The sequence below is a fragment of the Mesoplodon densirostris genome, chromosome 12 (assembly GCF_025265405.1).
Source record: "Mesoplodon densirostris isolate mMesDen1 chromosome 12, mMesDen1 primary haplotype, whole genome shotgun sequence".
Lineage (NCBI taxonomy): Eukaryota > Metazoa > Chordata > Mammalia > Artiodactyla > Ziphiidae > Mesoplodon > Mesoplodon densirostris.
The window spans coordinates 15,816,276-15,835,407 of record NC_082672.1 but is presented as its reverse complement, the minus strand read 5'-3'; the positions used below and the strand labels follow the sequence as shown (position 1 = coordinate 15,835,407).

At 43.7% G+C, this 19,132-nt stretch overlaps 1 protein-coding gene across 3 annotated transcripts in view; it reads left to right on the top strand.

Moving 5' to 3' along the window:
* The window catches only part of PLEKHG1 (pleckstrin homology and RhoGEF domain containing G1), a 91,557-nt gene that overhangs the window by 16,488 nt on the left and 55,937 nt on the right, over positions 1-19,132 (top strand). For all 3 annotated transcript variants that reach the window (XM_060115067.1, XM_060115070.1, XM_060115068.1), the window contains exon 2: positions 15,411-15,511. In XM_060115067.1, the coding sequence (XP_059971050.1) occupies positions 15,411-15,511 (101 nt within the window). The remainder of the gene's footprint in view (positions 1-15,410; positions 15,512-19,132) is intronic.

Here is a 19,132-nt window from a genome sequence, read left to right as displayed (position 1 = left end):
TCACATAAAAACTAGAGAGAAGCTGCAGCCTAAGTCTCTGGTTTCAAATGGCAAAATCACATTGAGGCAGAATTATTCCTGTTTTCTCTGAATGCTGCTTAAAGGACTTGGGGGAGCGGGGGCGGAGGTGCCGATGCACTTGGAGGAGGCAGGGTGAGCCCTTCCTTTAAACTGTGCTTTAAAATATTTTCTTTTTTTTTTTAAACATCTTTATTGGAGTGTAATTGCTTTACAATGGTGTGTTAGTTTCTGCTGTATAACAAACTGAATCAGCTATACATATACAAAAAAATATGTATTTTTTCTTCTGAAACAAGCCTTTTTTTCTCTTTGGACCAACAAGAAATGTTACAAGTGTCTTTTCAGTTTTATAATGGGGCTTAAAGTTAAGTTGTTAACCTCTAAGTGGGACATGGGTCTGGAGAAGACGGCCACTCCCGCCACTGCGGCAGACAGCAGTCAGCACGGAATGGCTGAAAGGAGTACTCTTCTGTCCTGTTTTCCCTAAAGCAGTGGATAAATCACTCAACCCCGGGGGCTGTTTATGGCCTTGTATATGGTGTTCCCAATGCAAATGCACGTAGAGAAAAAAGGGTGAGAGTTAATCTACTTTTGATTGGGGAAGCGTTTCTTTTCTTGTGCAAAGGCGGGAGTTAGGTGAGTGGGAAGAGAGTTTAAAAGGAACGCAGAGTTTAGGAACTTTTGTCTTCTTTGAGAGGCTGTGTTGTTTAAAGGCTGTCCTTGAGACCAAGGGGAGGGGAGGGAGCAAAAGAGGAACACGGGCTGCGTTAAGATTCAATACAACTTTTTTTTGCCACTTAGAGAGCTTGAGAGATCTGCCAGGGACTCTGTTAACCCTTGCCTTCCGGGCTCTGCTTCGCCCACTTAGCAGATGGATCAAGTTCACAGGAATTCACTCTGCAAACATTTAGTGCTGGGAGAGCTACAGCAGAACCCCTGGTCATTGTCGACATCAGTTTTGTGGGAGAGAAGGAGCTACAAAAATTTTTTAGAACACCAACCCTGGATGTTGATTCCTCTGGCTTCCTTTATCATGAAATTATAAACGTAAATGCTCAGGGGAGCACCTGACCCAGACTGGGTGGGAAGGATCAGAGAAAGATTCCTGGAAGAATCGTGAAGGAGGTGTTAGCCAGGTTAGGGCAGTAGGAGGGACAGTCTTGGCAGTAAGAATAGAATATGCAAAGACAGTGACCCGTGAGAGAACAGGGGACATTCCCGAAGCTACAAGAAGCGAGTGCCTGTGTTCTGGGGGTGGTGATGGTGGAGAGGGAACAAGAAAGTGGTAAAAGATGAGCCTAGGCAGGGGTGCAAGCGGTGAGGGCCCTCCCTCTGTGCCGCCCCCCACGGCTGTGGCAAGTCATTGAAGGATTTTATGCAGGAGGCAGAACATCACATCTGAGCTCGAGAAAGATCACCCGGGATTCATTCTGAAAAGCTGGAGGGGGTGGGACCCACCATAGCGGGATTAGGTAGGATGTCCTTGCAGTAGTCCCCAGTGGAGATGACCAAGGAGACCAAGGCAGCGGTGAGGGAGAGGAGACTCAGTTTCACAAGAGCTACAGGTGGGAGAGGCAGGATTTCTCATCCAGGTGGACAGAGAAGGTGAGAGGGCCGGGGTCTCGGAGACTTTCGAGTGTCACGGGGACTTTGAGTGCACGTGTCTCCCCTAACGATCTTCACACTGTCTCCCGACAAAGCCGCTCAAGGACTGAGCCTTCCTATGGCACTCTTACCACCCGTGGGCAGAGAAGGGTGGTGGGAGAGCTTTTGAGTATAACTTGTCAGTGTGCAGGTAGAGTTAATTTGCTTTTGAACCAAAAGAAGTTCCAACCTGGCTACCTCCCCGTTCTACCGAGGAGGAACCTGAGACGCAGAAGGCCACACGGCAGCCGCTGCTACCAGCCAGTGTGTGCTGAGCACCCGTGCCGGGCGCCTTAAATGAACGTTGTTGTTTAACCCCCAGAATAATGATCAGGTGGGTAGTTGTATTATCTCTACTTAACGGCTGAAGCAGTGAGTCTCAGCAAGGCCAGTAATCCACCGAAGGGCCGGCTCTCAGACCCAGGCTGCCTGCCTAGGAGGCTGGTGCATTTCCCACCACACAGCATCTGGAGCCAGTGCCTTCGGGAGGAATCTCTGTCCTGTCCCTAGTGCCATGCTCTGTCCTCAGATAAATCTGCTGTCCTGGGAAAGCAGATCTGCAGCAGATGGAAACTTCATCGATGACAAGAAAAGGCATGTCATGTCCTTCTGTTGAGACTGTAAAACTACTGCTGTAGAAATTCATCCTATACAGCGTCTTGAAAAATCATTTATGGAAACCTCATCCTATGAGGTCGATCTCTCTCTCTCTCTCTCTCTCTCTCTCTCCCTCCCTCTCCCTCCCTCCCTCCCTCCCTCTCTCCCCCTCTCTCCCCCCTTCCTCTCTCTCTCTTTCAGTTCTAAGTAATAAGGTGCCCATGGACATTGTGCTTTTGATTTAAGAGAGGAGAAAAAATCGTTTTCCCGAAATCACACATTTTACTCCGTGGGCCTTGGAATTGGAACCAGGCCTCCAGTACAACAAAAGGAAATCTTTGAATTTACCCCATTCAGGAGACCCAGTGCTCTTCAAGAAAGTCAAGCTTCTGGGAGTGTCCCGTCATGCTGGCCCACCTGCACCCTATTTTACCCTCTGCATAGCGCTTCTTCCCACTTCCGTGGAGGTTGCCAAGCCCATGGCTGTTTCTGTGTCAGTAAATAACTTCTGGTTAAGACTGTGCTGTAATGAGATCAACAGCAGTATAGCCAGAGAAGCAATAAGGTATGTCCTTAGAGCTGCTCATTGTTTTCCATACAATGAACGGAACCGTTTCCCCTATGCATTTCCATAGGGAAATGGATTACCTAATGCCGCCAGAGTATAATCACATTCATACTCCTTGAAAAACTGCCCATAAAGAGATTGGGCTCTGTGTAGGTTCTTTACTTGAATATATCCAGCCTCGTTGTATTGCAATTTTCAAGTAGAATAGCTTGAACTTGAGGGTCATCATCAATGTGTGTGACTCAGTAGATGGGAAGTCGACTGATGTCTTTCAGCTTTTTCCTCTTTCTATTTAACGTTGTCCAGGTAGCCCCTGTCTTGGGGGCCTGGTTGAAACTTTTATATGTTTCCGAGTCCCAAGTAAATGAGCATAAATTGCACCTACTGTATAGAGACCAATTGCTATGAGAATTACCTATATCACAGTTCCTGTCTCAATAAGAGACTAGAAAAAATAATAATAATAAGATACTAGAAAGTATTCCAACTCATTAAATAAGTCATATAGTTAATTACTGTCCCATTCGTCATTAGGTCAAGCATATACTAACTGGTCATGTGTATGTGGCAGAACTGACTGTATCTGTTTTAATGGACCATTATTTGGTCTCCTTATTTCCAGGTGTCTGATGCTCTAGAATTGAGAGTCCTCAGGTGAGGTATGGGTGGTTTTTGACTTGAAAACAGGAAATGTTTTGCTGAGAAATCCATGGCCACATTTTGATGTTTAGTGAAGGCCTTTAAGCCATCGGTGTACAAAGTGATGTGCAGAGTTCGGTGGAGGAGGTCAGAGCACCAAGAACAAAAATCCAGACTGACTGTCGTCCAAAGCATGTTACTCTAATAAGCTGACTACGGTACACGATCCCCTGTGAAGCAGTAAAACCCCTTCCAGGGTCACTTACCCACAGTCGTAAGGAAGCTTTGCTACACGAGTCCTGTACCTCTTTGTACATTTCATTTCCGTACACCAACCCTTTCCCTTGACAAAAGCTATGCTTTCAGAGCTGCTGTTTCTCTCTACATTGCTGATTGATCTTCATTTTATAGTGATGCCTGATTCTATAGCTTTTCAACTCTCTGCTTTCCAGGCTCTCCATAGTATACATTTTTTAATAAACTTAAAAGGAGCATGGTGCTAAAAGAACAGGAAAAATTCATGTGTAGTGTTTCTGCATGATTGGCTTTGTAAAGGAGTGTGTTCCTATGGGGAGAGCTACACAGAGTCATGCAAATAAAGAGGGATGGAACGACCAACCTTGGGGAGACTGGCAAGGAAAGGGGGATGTTTTGCAGGAGTAGAGAACCAGGCACCAGTAAGAAGGAAGAGAACTTGTGAGCCGAATGGGAAAGCATGAGCCAGTGTTGAAAGTAAAATGGCAGATGGCTGAGAGCTGGTGTGCTTGGCTGAGGAAGAGCAGGCCTGGGATGTGTGTTGATGAACACATGAAGGAAGTGGCTTCATCCTGTGACTGGACTGATATTAATTCGGATACAGTACGTGACAATCCTGGGACACGGCAGTCACCTGGTCAGTGAGAGTCGTGACTTTGTGAGGCTCCTAACTCATACCTGATAAAAACCACATTTCGTCCCAGAGTCAGCAGCAGACCTCTACTGTCTAAAGGTACCGTATGAAGGACTAAAACCTTTGAAGCAGTGGTACGGGGTTTGGGCGGCCAAGCTATAGTCAGCTGGTCCTGGTTTGAATGCAAGTAAGTCATGCACACCCTGTGTGACCTTGGGGAGCAATTGAACATTTCTAAGCTTCCAATAAAATGGGATTAACAATGGGACTCACCTCCTGGCGTTGCTGTGAAGATTAAATGAGATAATGCATATAAAGTAGTGAGCTCAGTACCTATCACCAAACCTTATATGAATAGTAATAACAGGGCTTCCCTGGTGGTGCAGTGGTGGAGAGTCCACCTGCCGATGCAGGGGACACGGTTCGTGCCCCGGTCCGGGAAGATCCCACATGCTGCGGAGCGACTGGGCCCGTGAGCCATGGCCGCTGGGCCTGCGCGTCTGGAGCCTGTGCTCCGCAACGGGAGAGGCCACAACGGTGAGAGGCCCGCGTACCGCAAAAAAAAAATAAAAATAACAATAATGATAATGATAATAATAGTAGTAGTAGTAAATAGCAGTGAGGAGGAGTTAAACCTCAGGTGATCTAATAATGTAAATTTATTTTACTGATCTTTTATTTTCTTTCCCATATACAAAAGCCCTTGGGCTTTATTTAATTTTTCATAATTACCGTGTTTCAAATTACACCAGCAGTGCGGAGATTATAATTGAGATGAATCAGTTTCTTTCTTTTTTAAAAAATATTTATTTATTTATTTGGCTGCCTCAGGTCTTAGTTATGGCACGTGGGATCTTCAGTTGCGGCCTGCAAACTCTTAGTTGCAGGACGTGGGATCTAGTTCCCTGACCAGGGATCGAATCTGGGCCCCCTGCATTGGGAGCGTGGAGTCTTAGCCACTGGACCACCAGGGAAGTCTCAAGATGAATCGGTTTCTTATTTTCAGTACTTAAAGATTTGCCAGGACGTAATCCCTCTGCTAACTCATCAGCCTTTTCTTCATTTTTCTTCCTGAAGGATTATAGCCACATCTAATTGTATCTGTCTGTTTCCTTACCTGGCTCAGGACCTGGAGAGTAAAAAGGGACTATATGCTAAGTAAAGTTAACCCAGTGAGGAGGAGAACAGAACAAGAGTCAGAAAAAAGGGCTCAAAGGAGTGGTTAATAAACTTCCTTCCCTATCTTGTCAACGCCCGCTAGGACCCTGGTGCCATGCTTTACTGCAGGCAGCCTGGAAAACTCTCTGGTTGCCCATTTTGAAGATTTTAAACATATTTTATATTTATTCACATTTAGTAAGGACATAGATTATCCCAGAAATGCTTTCCTCCTTTTTTGGTAGCTAGAAGTGATGATCAGATTAAAGAGTACAGAGAAAAAAGTAATGGTAGGTTTCAAATAAGTATGGAAAGATATTTCAGTATACAGCAACACCTCTTCATGGGTGTGTGTCCACCTCTCTTGTTTTAAGAAGAGCTTTTGCCTATGAGAACATTGTCGATGTAATTTGAAAACCCTAAGCACAATTTTTAAATAAATATTTAAATAAGCAATTTAACAAAGCAATAGAAAACTAAGGTTTTTTTTGCTGTTCTTACAGAAGAGACAAACTTTCCTATTTGTTATAACTAAGGGTAATAGAAGAGATTCATTTCAGTGTTATATTTGTACCCAGCTTCTTAATTATTATAACATTTTTAGATTTATTTATGTACATCACATTCTTCCTCCTGATATCAATATAAGTAAAGACAATTGGTTTTTATAATGGTTGTCGGAAGTGTACTAAAAGATGGGCAACTAGTCACTTTAAGGACTTTAATATATGAATGCTAGTCCTGTTTCTTAACATCTTGCTTATATCATTAGATTACTGTTAACTACCAGTTCATAACTATTTTCTGCTTTTAGTTTTAGGGGAAAACCAACCAAATATTCCCCGATATTTGCTCTTTCTACTCAGTACTGCTGTTTTTAACAGAACTCCTGTCCCCCACCCCCTCCCCAAGTTTCCCTTTCTGGGACGAACTACGCGACCCTCCCCCTTTCCAGGTCCAGCTGTCCCGTCTCCTCCCCAGGGGGCACCTCCTACCCCTCCTTCTTTCAGGAGGAAGAAGTGAAACAATAGAGGGAACTGAGCTGGCCCAAGTGTCATTTGTCACAGCTTAGCCAGAAGGCCATTCTCAGCATTTTTTACTGATGTCTTAGGTACTGAGACTATTATAGAAGGTAAATGAGGCTGAAACCTCCCTGTTTTTCATTATTCTTTTACTCAAATGTCTCAGAGCATTAATACTGACTTCCATATATGGCCAATTAAGATCAGCCTCTATACCATTGGTTAGGAAAACTCTGAATAAGAACTTACATCATATCAGCAACAGAAGCTGCTTTCAACTTGAAATTTATTTGGGTTTCATTCCTGTACTTGCATGTGTGGGTCTCTCTCCTTTCTCTTTTTTCTTCCCTTTCACGCTTTCTTCCCTCTTTCTCTTCCTGCCTCGTTTCTTTCCTCTTCTTTTTCTCTTCTCTTTTCCCCCTTCCCCCTTCTTTCTCTTGCTCTCCTCCATTCTCTGCAACAGTATTGGCAGAAAGATTCATCCTGTTGCTGCTATATTGTATTTTCAGCACAGTTCTCTGTGTTGGGGGTGGAGGGCGCTACGTTATATAGACTCAGGGACAGCATTGTTCCCACCATAAGAGCTTTTGTTTCCAGCCTGATGGGGTGGGCGGAGACCCCCCAGTCTCATTTCTTTGGCTATATCTTCCTCCCCCATGGATGGCAATAGAGGAAGAAAAGAGATTAACGTGAAGACTAGACTTCTGATGCTTTATGTGCAGGCTACAGCAGGAAATGTTAGCGTAAGCCCTGTTGCGTGGTTTATTTGGAAGAAAGATAAAAAGTTTCTTCATTGAAAGGAATTACACTGAAGTATTTAATCTCCATGTTATTGCAATTATAGGTAGTTTTTCTGCTTCTTAATTTTTCAAATATAGCACCAAAGTATGAACTTTTTAATGATCTGGTCATTGTTATAAAAAAAGGAAAAGTGAACCAGTTGAATAGTCAGCTTGTAAAGGAGAGAGTAGCTCATAAAACTTAAATGTTTAAACACACTACACAGTAAATAAGTTCTTACCAACATATACAAGAACATCAACAGAGGAAATTTGAAGCAACTATCCCAATAATTGCAGCCCTCAGCCTGCATCTAATCCCCTGTGAGGAATCCCAATCATTCCTTCTTTATTCAAAAACCTCCACACAAATGCAGGCTCTTCCAGGGAGCATCTTTCTGATCTGGAATGACCTCCACCCACCCAGCAGCTCCAGAGTAAGACTCTTCCCTCTCTCTTAGACCATCCTCAACCTTGCCTTCCCTTGGCATCTGCCACCTCCTGTCGTTTCTTTTGAAAATGGATTCTTCTATATTCTCACAGCCCTTTGTAAATAATTCTTATAACACTTAAATTGTTATCTTGTGATTTGTTTCTTTCTCCCTTACTGCCTTGTAAGATAAGACCCCTAACTTAGAGGGTTAAGGGTCTTATCTTACTCATTTCTGAACGCCCCTTCCCACAGTTCCCAGCACACAGGCCTGTGCCCACCCCCGCCCCGCTGAAATCTTTACTGTAATAATGAGGTACGTTATAATAAAGCTATTGAATGGGATACAATGTAGCTGTTATAATGAAAGAACTATGTTTACGTATAGGAGTTCTGTGTATTTACATACACTGAATGGAAAAACAAAGTTGTGAATCGAGCATAAAATCTCATGTTTTATAGATATAATTATGCCCCAGAACCTGACCCAGAAGCATGCACACAGCATCTTTATTTTTTTTATTAATTTTTCTTGGACTATCGTTGCTTTACAATGTTGTGTTAGTTTCTGCCGTGCAGCAAAGTGAATCAGCTCTACATATACGTATACCCACTCTTTTTTAGACTTCCTTCCCATTTAAGTCACCACAGAGCACTGAGTAGAGTTCCCTGTGCTATACAGCAGGTTCTCGTTAGTTATCTATTTTATACATAGTAGTGTCTATATGTCAATCCCAATCTCCCAATTCATCTCACCCCCTCTTCCCCCCACGGTAACCATAAGTTTGTTCTCTACATCTGGCACACCGCATCTTTAACCAGAGTTACCTCTGGAAAGTGACATCTGGGCAGAGAGGGAAGGCCCTTGAGAAGGAATAGGAAACTTTTTATTTCACATGCTCTGATTTGTTAGAAGTTTGTTTTCTACAGCATCAAACGAAGCTGACCAGTCAGCTTGGTCACATGGACAGTGCTCCCCACCCAGACTTCCCAAGAGAGGTGCTCATCTTCCTGTCCTCCACCTTTTGTCTCGTCCCTTCACCTTGGCTCTTACAGTCACCTTCTGTCTTCCTCTGTGTCCACCATTGCCAGTTATCCTCTCCAATCATTCCAGGCTTCCTCCCTCCATCTTCTTCTTCCCTAGACCTCCCACCAGCCTGTTCATGGATGGATGGACGGATGCATGCATGCATAGGTGGTTGGTTGCATGCATGGATAGATGGATGGATGCATGCATAGATAGATGCATGGATGGATAGATGCATGGATGGATGGACAGATCAATCGATTGATCCTCCCTGATCCTACATCTCTTCCGGTTACTGCCCTACCACTCTCCTTCCTTTACATCCCAGCGTCTCAAAATATATGCTCATCTATTACCCCACTTCCAAATCAGTCTGCAGTTCTCTCTAGTCACTGGATTTGGGACTCCATTATCCCCTGGGTTTTCCTGAGACTGTTTCTGAACAAGGTGGGAAGCACACGTCTGGCTCTGTGCTCCCACTTTGGGATATGACCTCCCATCAGTGTGGGCCAGGGTTCTGTGCCGCCTGAGGCCTCGCGGCTCTCAGTTTGCCTTGCTGCGCTCCTCCACAAGGGATCTTTGGTGTTCTCACCACAACATGGGAGACTCTCTGGAGGTGCCATGACCTGCTGACACCCTCCGAGGTTGCAGTTTGCTAGCACTGAGATAGCCTGAAACCGCTTTCTCATGGCCAGGACTGGACGTGCCCCTGGACCCTGAAGGTGGGAGGACATTTGGGCCCCATGCTTCTGTCACTGCTGCATAAGATGGGGCCCAAAGTCGCACAAAGAGCTCCCTCAACAGACCACTCCGTTTTTCTTCCCAAATCCTGTGCAAACCCCTCCTTGGGGATGTCCCACAGTCCACCTCATCTTCGCATGTCTAAGACCAAGACGCCATCTTTACCTGCAGACCACCACCCTCATCTCTTCGGTTCCCTCAGGAATGCAGAGGGAAAGTACGTGAGTGGGGACTCGGGCAGGGCCCTGGGATTGTGAACCCATCGTGTCCCTCGTGACATTCCTGAAGGGCACCATTTGTGCAGAAGGCAACAGCTGGAAAATGAAACTCGTATTTCTTCTCCAGGCTTCTCTCACAAGAGCAGAATGAGCAACCCTGAGCCACATGAAGACCTACCATGTAGATGAGCAAGGCCAAAAGATATGCCTTGTCTCCTTTTTACTGTGAATCCCCAGAGGTGTCTTGAAGTGTTTGATGTGGGTGTCAGGCAGTCCAGTGCAGGTCTCAGTCGGCTGGAAAGGCCGAGAACCGCCCTGCCAAGGCCTCTGCAGGTTAGCTTTCCCTCACCAGCCACCTGGGAAAGAAACTCGGAAGGATGAAAGCTGGTGGAGACTTCTCCCCGGAGAGAGCACCCAGCTCTCTCCAAGCTGCAGCCAACGGGACAAGGAGACGAAGGGCTGGCAGTGTCCTTGCTGGGAGCCAGGAGAGCAGCACCTTCCTCCTCGGAGCCGAAGGTGAGAGAAGAGACTCCCTTCTCCTGAAAGCTGTCTGCCTTGACTGGCTCCTTTCTCCCGGTCTCCACATCTAATTAAATACAGCTCCACTCTGTGGAACTTGTGGAGGACTGGCTCCGGTCTTACCTGCGCTGCTGTCCGGGTCTAACTGGCCTCCGAACTGGCAGTTTTATAGCTAATGTTCTATTTTCTGATGCTGGGATGATCTTTGGTCTCATGGCATCTGTCAGTGGCTGCCTCCACCTAAGAGCACGGAAGGTTCTCCATGATCAAGCCTCTCCTAACTGTAGCCTCTCTTGCTTTGCAGCCCCACTGCAGGGTCTGTGTACATGCGCATGTCCTGCTCCCTCAGCCCATCTCAGCTCCTTTTATTTTATTTTATTTTGTTTTGTTTTATTGGCCATACCATGTGGCATGTGGGATCTTAGTTCCCCGACCAGGGATCAAGCCCTGCACTGGAAACATGGAGTCTTAACCACTGGACCGCCAGGGAAGCCCCTCAGCTCCTTTTAGTGTCCTGACTGCACCCTGCATTTCGTTACCATGTGCCCCTTCACTCTTTTCAATCTTCCTGGGTGTTGTGTCTCCTTCTAGTTTCTCTCTGTTCTAACCCCTGGTCATCCTTAAAGATTCAACTCCACCATCACCTTCTCTAGAAGACTTCTCCCTGACCTGGAATTGCCCACTTCCTCCTCTGCCTTCTTCTCCCATGTGCCTGAATATTTATCAGTCATGCTGCCTAAACACTGTATTGTACTTATTTGTTTATACTTGTCTTTCAACTGCACAGGGAACTCCTTGGGGGAGGGGATCATGTTTTATTCATTTTATTTAATTCCTAGCTTGTAAAACAGAACTTGGCATGCATTCTTATGACCTCAAAAAGAGGAGAGAAGGAGGGTTTGTATGAATAAATGTGAATGTGCTTTTTAAACTGTAAATTGACACATGAATGTAAGTTACTATAGTATCAACAGCATCCCAATGTAATACATGAAATTTGGAGACAGGTTTTATATAAACAAATGATTACTTTCTAGTAAAGGTGGACGAGTTGGAGAAACCAAAGAAGATGCATCCTCCAAAATAAAGACTAAAAATCTTACACAGGAGTTATAACAAAGGGCTTAGAATTTGGAAGTGCTAACACAAAAACTAGACCAAAAAGAGGAAGCCAAAGAGATAGAATTTTGAAACCTGAGCAAGAGGACTTAGGAACAGAACATTTTCTTCATTTTGTTTCTACAATGTATCTTCAAGAAAGAGATAGAGTAGAAAAAATATTAAGTACTGATCTAAATAAATCTTTTCTTGTGGTTTATCTTCATTTTCATATTAAACAGATTACAATTTTAAACGTTATTTTAGAGGAAAAAAGGTAGACAGGCATGGGGGTATTAGCTTAATTCTTTCAGGGCATCTTAAAGAAAGAAAGCGAGCTACCAAGGACATTGAGTTTGAATTCTGTCCCAGTTCTGGAAGCATCCTTTCTCCAGCATCTCTGCGGGACTGTTGTCTAGACCAGACCTTCTCAACTATCTGTGGTGCAGGACAAGCGCGCATGTGTGTTTTCCTATCAGCCACACACTGACACTTTTGTAAAACACCACAAAAAATGAATTACTAGAAAAACAAAATAGAAGTTATCAGACATGCAAAACACAAGCCCAAATTCAACAAATATCATTCTGTCAAAATGCTATAAAAGTTTCTACATGCTTTCTCTCAAGTTCTGCACTTATCTATCTTGTAGATCAGTAACAGTTTGCAAACTGGCTCCTGTCCATTTATCATAGTTCAAATAGCACCGAGTTCAACTTTACTTGGATATTTTCAATAACAGACATCACAGGAATGAAAAAGTTATTGAGAAGAGGGCACACGTTTACAAATCTTACAATGATGGAGCTGTTGATGAGAAAAGAAATACCTTAGGTAAAATATATAGTAGTATAGTAAAAATTTTTTCGAATGGTGTAAAGCTGTTTTTTGTATCTCCTCCCTACCCTCCTCAAAATTGAGTGAATTCGGGCCTCCCTGGTGGCGCAAGTGGTTGAGAGTCCGCCTGCCGATGCAGGGGATACGGGTTCGTGCCCCGGTCTGGGAGGATCCCATATGCCGCGGAGCGGCTGGGCCCGTGAGCCATGGCCGCTGAGCCTGCGCGTCCGGAGCCTGCGCGTCCGGAGCCTGCGCGTCCGGAGCCTGCGCGTCCGGAGCCTGTGCTCCGCAACGGGGGAGGCCACAACAGTGAGAGGCCCGCATACCGCAAAAAAAAAAAAAAAAAAAAAAAAAAAAAAAAAAAAATTGAGTGAATTCTTTGATCCTCTTGGAGAATAATTGTTTTCGGCACAAAAGTTTTAAATTTATCTTTCATTGTTAACTGTAGGGTAACCATAAGTGCTGACATCAAGCCAATAAAATTAAAAAGCAGCGTGACAGGCTCTAATAAATTTCATTGGTGTCTTTACTCTGTCATATGAGCACAGAATGAACTATTATCACTGAGCTTCAAACCTCTCATTTTGGCTTCAGATAATTACAGCTGCTAATGCAGTGCATGCTACAGTAGTTTTCAGTAACTGGTTTAGGGTTAAAGTATCATATTTAAAAGACTTAATTATGATCAGTGGGGGAACATGATGTGGCCATATGGCTTTGATCTGTTTTCTAGAGTGGGCTGCAAAAATCTGGACTCCTAACGATCTATTTTCTCAACGATTTCAGAAAACAAGCAACGTTTAAAATCTAGTTCCTCTACCACGGACTCTGGGGTTTTGAAGCTCTTTCATTTGGAGATGGGCCATCCTCTGTTGGAAGTGGGCCATGGTTCTTTGTCTCTCACCCCAGATGAAATTCTTCAACCCCCTTAACTCAGTCTTTCCGTGACATGAAGAATTTAGTATCAGGTTTCTGCAAAATGGACCAGCTTTGCATTTGAAGTGAGAAAAAGGATTCTTCCTTTTCTCCTTAAACCCCATTGCAGCTGGCCAGGTGAATCTGGAATATATGCGTCATCTACGTCCCAATCTTCACGCTGCTGTTCGGCATGGATCACGCCTGCCAATATCCTTCTGTTTCACTTTTCAATTTCGTATTCATCTATAACCTTTGTTTTACCTGCTTAATTTTGCATATGACGTGTCCTTTTAAAATGTTGATCAAAGTATTAAACAACTATCAAATATAAGCATTCAATGCAGTTAAATATTAGCCCATCTCTTTGTGCCACGTGTAATTTTATGAAACTATCAAGAAATACATTTTTTTTTTTGAGGAAGCCTAAGTTAGATTTATACTTGTTCAAAATACACTCTTCAATTCTAGCCTTCTTTAGCATTTCTTATTTGGGCATTATCTCTACAGCCTATACAGATACTCAAGCTCCTTCTGATGGTTCCACTCATAAAAGTAAGGAGGCTGGGTCTTGCTCTTGTGGTTTTTTTTTTTTTTTTTTTTTTTTTTTTTTTTGCGGTACGCGGACCTCTCACTGATGTGGCCTCTCCCGTTGCGGAGCACAGGCTTGGGACGCACAGGCTCAGCGACCATGGCTCACGGGCCCAGCCGCTCCACGGCATGTGGGATCTTCCCGGACCGGGGCACGAACCCGTGTCCCCTGCATCGGCAGGTGGACTCCCAACCACTGCGCCACCAGGGAAGCCCTCTTGTGGGTTTTTAATGACAATTACACTTAAACCTTGGGAGTCTAATTTCTTATTGAGATGACCACTTTCTGAAAAAGAAAAGATGTTACCACCAACCTTGTTAAAACATAAAAAGGCTTATGAACATCGGTTCCTGCATGACCATGATTTTAGCAATAAAGAAGCAGAGTGGTAAGTTATATGACTCAGTCTGTGAACCATGCTACGGAGACAGTTCCTGACGAAGCCTGGCCTGTTTTTCATTTGAGGAACATGAAGGGCATGAGAGGGTGGCTGTGGCTTATTAAAAGACAAAAGCAACAATTATCTGATGGTTCTTACATTTCAGCTTCTCCTTTCACTAGTTGTGCTTAAACAGTATTGTGTTTGCGATTGGCCATCGGAATGTGGTTGAGTGCTGGGAGTTTCACGGTCTGGCTGACTTTTCCCAGGGTGACTTCCCCAGTGCTGCAGAACTCCGGGTGACGTTTGGTGGAGAGCCATACTGCATTGTTCAGCCCAGGGCGGAGAACTGTATTTATTTTTGATTTTACGTTATTTCAGCTGTTTTCACTTTTTTCTTTATTGTTTTCTTACCTCCTACAGAGTTCTCTTTTCAAGCCTGGCTGGGGGAAGGGGGACACTCAGTTATGGACTCAGCACACAGCGTGGAGAGCAGATTTCCCCCCTCTCAGCAGTTCAAATAGCTTCTAAGCCACGTCCATTTAACCCACTGTGGGTCTGAGCCCACGTTAGCTCCATGGGGAGCTGTTTCCATGTTAAAATATATAAAATCCTTTCAAGCTGTCTGTGGCTCCTTAGCATGGCCTATTGGATAGCATGAGTGAGTGACATGCTTATTTTATTTTAAAAAGTTTTTTTTAATAATCTGGTATTTGAGGATAAATTTAGTTCTAGACTTTAGCAGCTGATAGCTTTCTGACTTAAAAGGTTATGTTTAAAACAACTGTGTCACATTTCAGAATTTGTTTTTTTTTTGGTTTTTTTGCTATACCACATGGCTTGTAGGATTTTAGTTCCATGACCAGGGATTGAACCCTGGCCATGGCAATGAGAGCGCTGAGTCCTAACCACTGGACTGCCAGGGAATTCCCAAATTTCAGAATTTTTATTTCTGGTTTCCCACTGTATGAATTTGAGAGTCTCTTTTTATCATACAAATCAGTCAAGGAAACAGCAGGCAATGTTGTCCGCCAAAACGCTGACTCTCTCAGTAACTGTGGTCATTATATTATGCATCTAGGGAAGCACTAATACATTTTGGGCATAGGTATGTCAATGTACATACACTCTTTCTCCTTGCTCAAACTCCCTGTTCTGTAAGTAGGGAAGTATTTCATTATTAATAAAAGAGAGATTCTGCCTTCTCATGGTAGAGTTAATGCACACATTAGTATAATAAGTACTTGTAACGGATATGAAAGATTCCTCATGCATAACTAAAGATGACTTGAAAAAGGACAGGAGTGTTTAAGACATTCTTCTCATTGGTTTCACAGGATTACCTTGACTGCATCAGGGACCAAACGAAACTTCCTCTGGAGGCAGAAGAAAGATCAGCCCTTTTTGGAAACATACAGGATATCTACCACTTTAATAGGTAAGCTAATACTCAAAAGATTGTTCTCACATAAGAACATTATGAATTTTTCTCAAATGAATGGGGCCTAGGAAAACTTACTTGAAATCCCTGATTTGACTTCATACATTTTTGTGGCGTATCATGCCATGTGAAATCTTCTACCGGGAAACATCCTTGTGTGTATATGAGTCTCACATTTATCCAAAATCCCATCCCGCTCCATCTTCCTGGCTCGGAGAAGAGACCTATTCACCCTGACAGAGCAGAGGCATCTTTCTTCCACAATAGAACGTGAACAGGGCATCCAAAAATATATGCTGGCTTGGTCTGCAGCAACCCCACCTCCACTGGATTTTCTAAAAATTTTCTTCTGCCTAGGGAGTGGGCAGGAGGGAGTAAACACACAATAAATACTTTAATCATAACATATTAATTCAGATTAATTAATAGTTAAAATTTACAATGCTTAATTTAATTCAAACATGTATTGAGTACCTGCTGTGTAGCAGGCAGTGGGCTTAGAAAAGTATCATAGTAAACAAGGCAGACGGGGAGCCAAAGGGGATGCGGCAGGCAAATCAGTTCTTATAATGTATCGTGGTACTCCTTGGAAGACCAGGTCGTAGGCAGGTAAAGAGCAGAGACTGGTTTCCAACATCTCTGGGTTTGCATGCCAGCTGAGCCATGTATATATTCTTTGGGGAATTTTAAACAGAATACAGATGGTCCCGACTTATGATGGTTCACCTCGTGATTTGACCGTACGATGGTGTGAAAGCAAGACGTGTTCAGTAGAAACTGTACTTCAGATTTTGAATTTTGATGTTTTCCCGGGCAGTGAGCCGCAGCTTCCAGTCAGGCACGCCATCACGAGGGTAAACAACCAATACACTTACAGCCATTTTGTTTTTTACTTTCAATACAGTATTCAGTAAATTGCGTGAGATATTCAGCACTTTAGTATAAAAGAGGCTTTGTGTTCAATGATTTTGCCCAACTGTAGGCTAATGTAAGTGTTCTGAACACATTTAAGGTAGGCGAAGCTCAGCTTTCGTGTTTGGTAGGTTAAGCGTATTTTAATGCATTTCCAAGTTATGACATTTTCAACTTACAGTGGGTTTATTGGGGCATAACCCCATCATAATTCGAGAAAGATCTGGAGAATGTACTGGAGAAAGACCTGTAGCATGTACCTAACTCCCTCATTTCAATCTTTGCTCAAAACTTCCTTTCTCAGTGATGTTAACCCGGCACCCAAGCACACACCTTACCTGCTTACTTTTTCTTTTTCTCCTGGCATTTAGCAATTTCTAACATACTCTGTGATTGACTTTTATGTCTGTTGTTTCCTTCCTCCCCACCCCCACTCACAGAACACCCCCTGAGGGCAGGGATCTGCCAGTTTTGTTACTACCCAAGTGCCTTAAGCAGAGTCTGGCTCATGGGACCCTCCAAACTTTTGTGGAATAAAGAAACAAATGGAAACAATAGGAATATCTACCTCACATGGTTATTGTGAAACTTCAGTGAGCTGATGTACTTCATGTGCCTCAGTCAATGCCAGCACAGAGTAAACAGCACAATATTAACCAGTGATGATGACATTGATTTTATTATAGTAAAATCCCCTTATAAAGTTCTACAATGCCCTATCACTGGGTGACTCAACCATAGTGCAAATTATAAATCCTCCTCCTCTTTGCTCACTGAAGCTGGTGTATGTGAGCTCCTTGAGGGTAGGATCCACATCTCCTCTGCCGTCCCTAACATCCACGTGGATCCCTAACACCTAGCCCAAGCCTGGCCTCTGGGAGACATGTTTGAATTACATCAACTCATCCCTTAATTTTGAAAGCCTGGGATATGAAAAAGGCCAGTGTTGCAACATCTCTTTTCATTTGACTCAGTAGACTTTGAAAACCACTTTGCACGTTCCAAGACAGTGGTTCTCAACCCAGGCTGCACACTGGAATCATCTGGGAAGGATCGTGTGTGTGTATGTATGTGTGGGGTTTTTTTGTTTTTTGTTTTTAATATGATGACTCCTACTCCTAGAAGTTCTGATTAGAACTTCTAGGTCTAGGGTGGGAGCACGGCATCAGGATTTTGTAAAAGGTCCTCAGATGTTTGTAATATGCAGCCATGGTTGAGAAACACTGTCTAGATAAAATAAACACAATAATAAGAAAATAGAGGGCTTCCCTGGTGGCGCAGTGGTTGAAAGTCCGCCTGCCGATGCAGGGGACATGGGTTCGTGCCCTGGTCCAGGAAGATCCCACATGCTGCAGAGCGGCTGGGCCCATGAGCCATGGCCGCTGAGCCTGCGCGTCCGGAGCCTGTGCTCTGCAACGGGAGAGGCCACAACAGTGAGACGCCCACATATCGCAAAAAAAAAAAAAAAAAAAAAAAAAAAAACTAGAGAAAGAGCATTAAAAAATTGAAATGGGGGAATTCCCTGGCAGTCCAGTGGTTAGGACTCCTCACCCTCACTGCCAAGGGCCCATGTTTGATCCCTGGTTGGAGAACTAAGATCCCACAAGCCAGGTGGTACAGTCAAAAAACAAAAAAATTGAATTTGGGGAATTTAGAGTCTGTGTCCATTAGTAACATGCTGGTATTAGAGCAGGCTTCCATTTAGCAGTCGCTGAGGTTAAAAATACAGGAGCCCCTGAGTGGCTTCTCCGCCGAGATCCCAGCAATGGCACAGTAACCCCAGAAGAGAAACAAGGTCTAGATGCTGGGAGGCCCTGGCGGAAGCCTTCTAGTGGTTTGGCTGTAAGTGGACTGTAATGATTGCTTATCTAGGGCTTGCTTCTTGCCCGAGGCCATGGAGCTTTATGTGCATTACACTTTATGCAAGTCTGGGCTTCTCTGACTGCAAACCCCAGGCATCAAGTGGCATGCCCTCCTGCCAGAGTAGAGCCCTGCTTTTCAGGTCTTGGTTTATGGCATAGTCCAGGAACAGGTTTCTACTCCCCGGCGTTTACATCTTCATGTGTTTCCTAATTTAAAGGAAGATAAGACTGAAATAGCCCCCGATGTCAACCAAAAGGGACCTTGGCTGCAAAAGCTGGAAGACTGAGAAGATCTTTATATGCCTGAGTTGGTTCTCTCTCTGTTCTCTTTTTTCTTTGGTGTTCTCTGAATGAGGAAGTCAGAGGTGACTAGAATAAACCTGAGTCAGGATGATGATATATGTGGCGTCAGTGTAATGACACAATTCATGTGACCGTGTTCATGCCTATCTCTTTTGTACATCACATTTTTATATATCCTGAGCATGCATTGTCTCATTTAATCCTCTTAACAGCTCTGAGTTAGTTAAGATGCAGAAATATATACACATTGATTAGACACAGGAATCAGTGTAGAAAGTCCTTTGCTCAAGGACATAGAGCTAGAAATCCAACCTAGCCTATTTTGAACACACGTGGTTTTGTCAGATCTCAACTGGTATTCTTACTATTTTTAATTATTTTCAAGAGCATCTTCCTCTTTAAATTTTACAGTTGAATTGTCTGTACTGTTTTGTCCCTATTCACTTTTATTTCCTTTCTCTTAAATCTGGACTCTAAAATTAGAGCTCAAATGTCTTTGCTGTTATATTTGATTAAATAAGAGTATTGATGTAACTTTTTA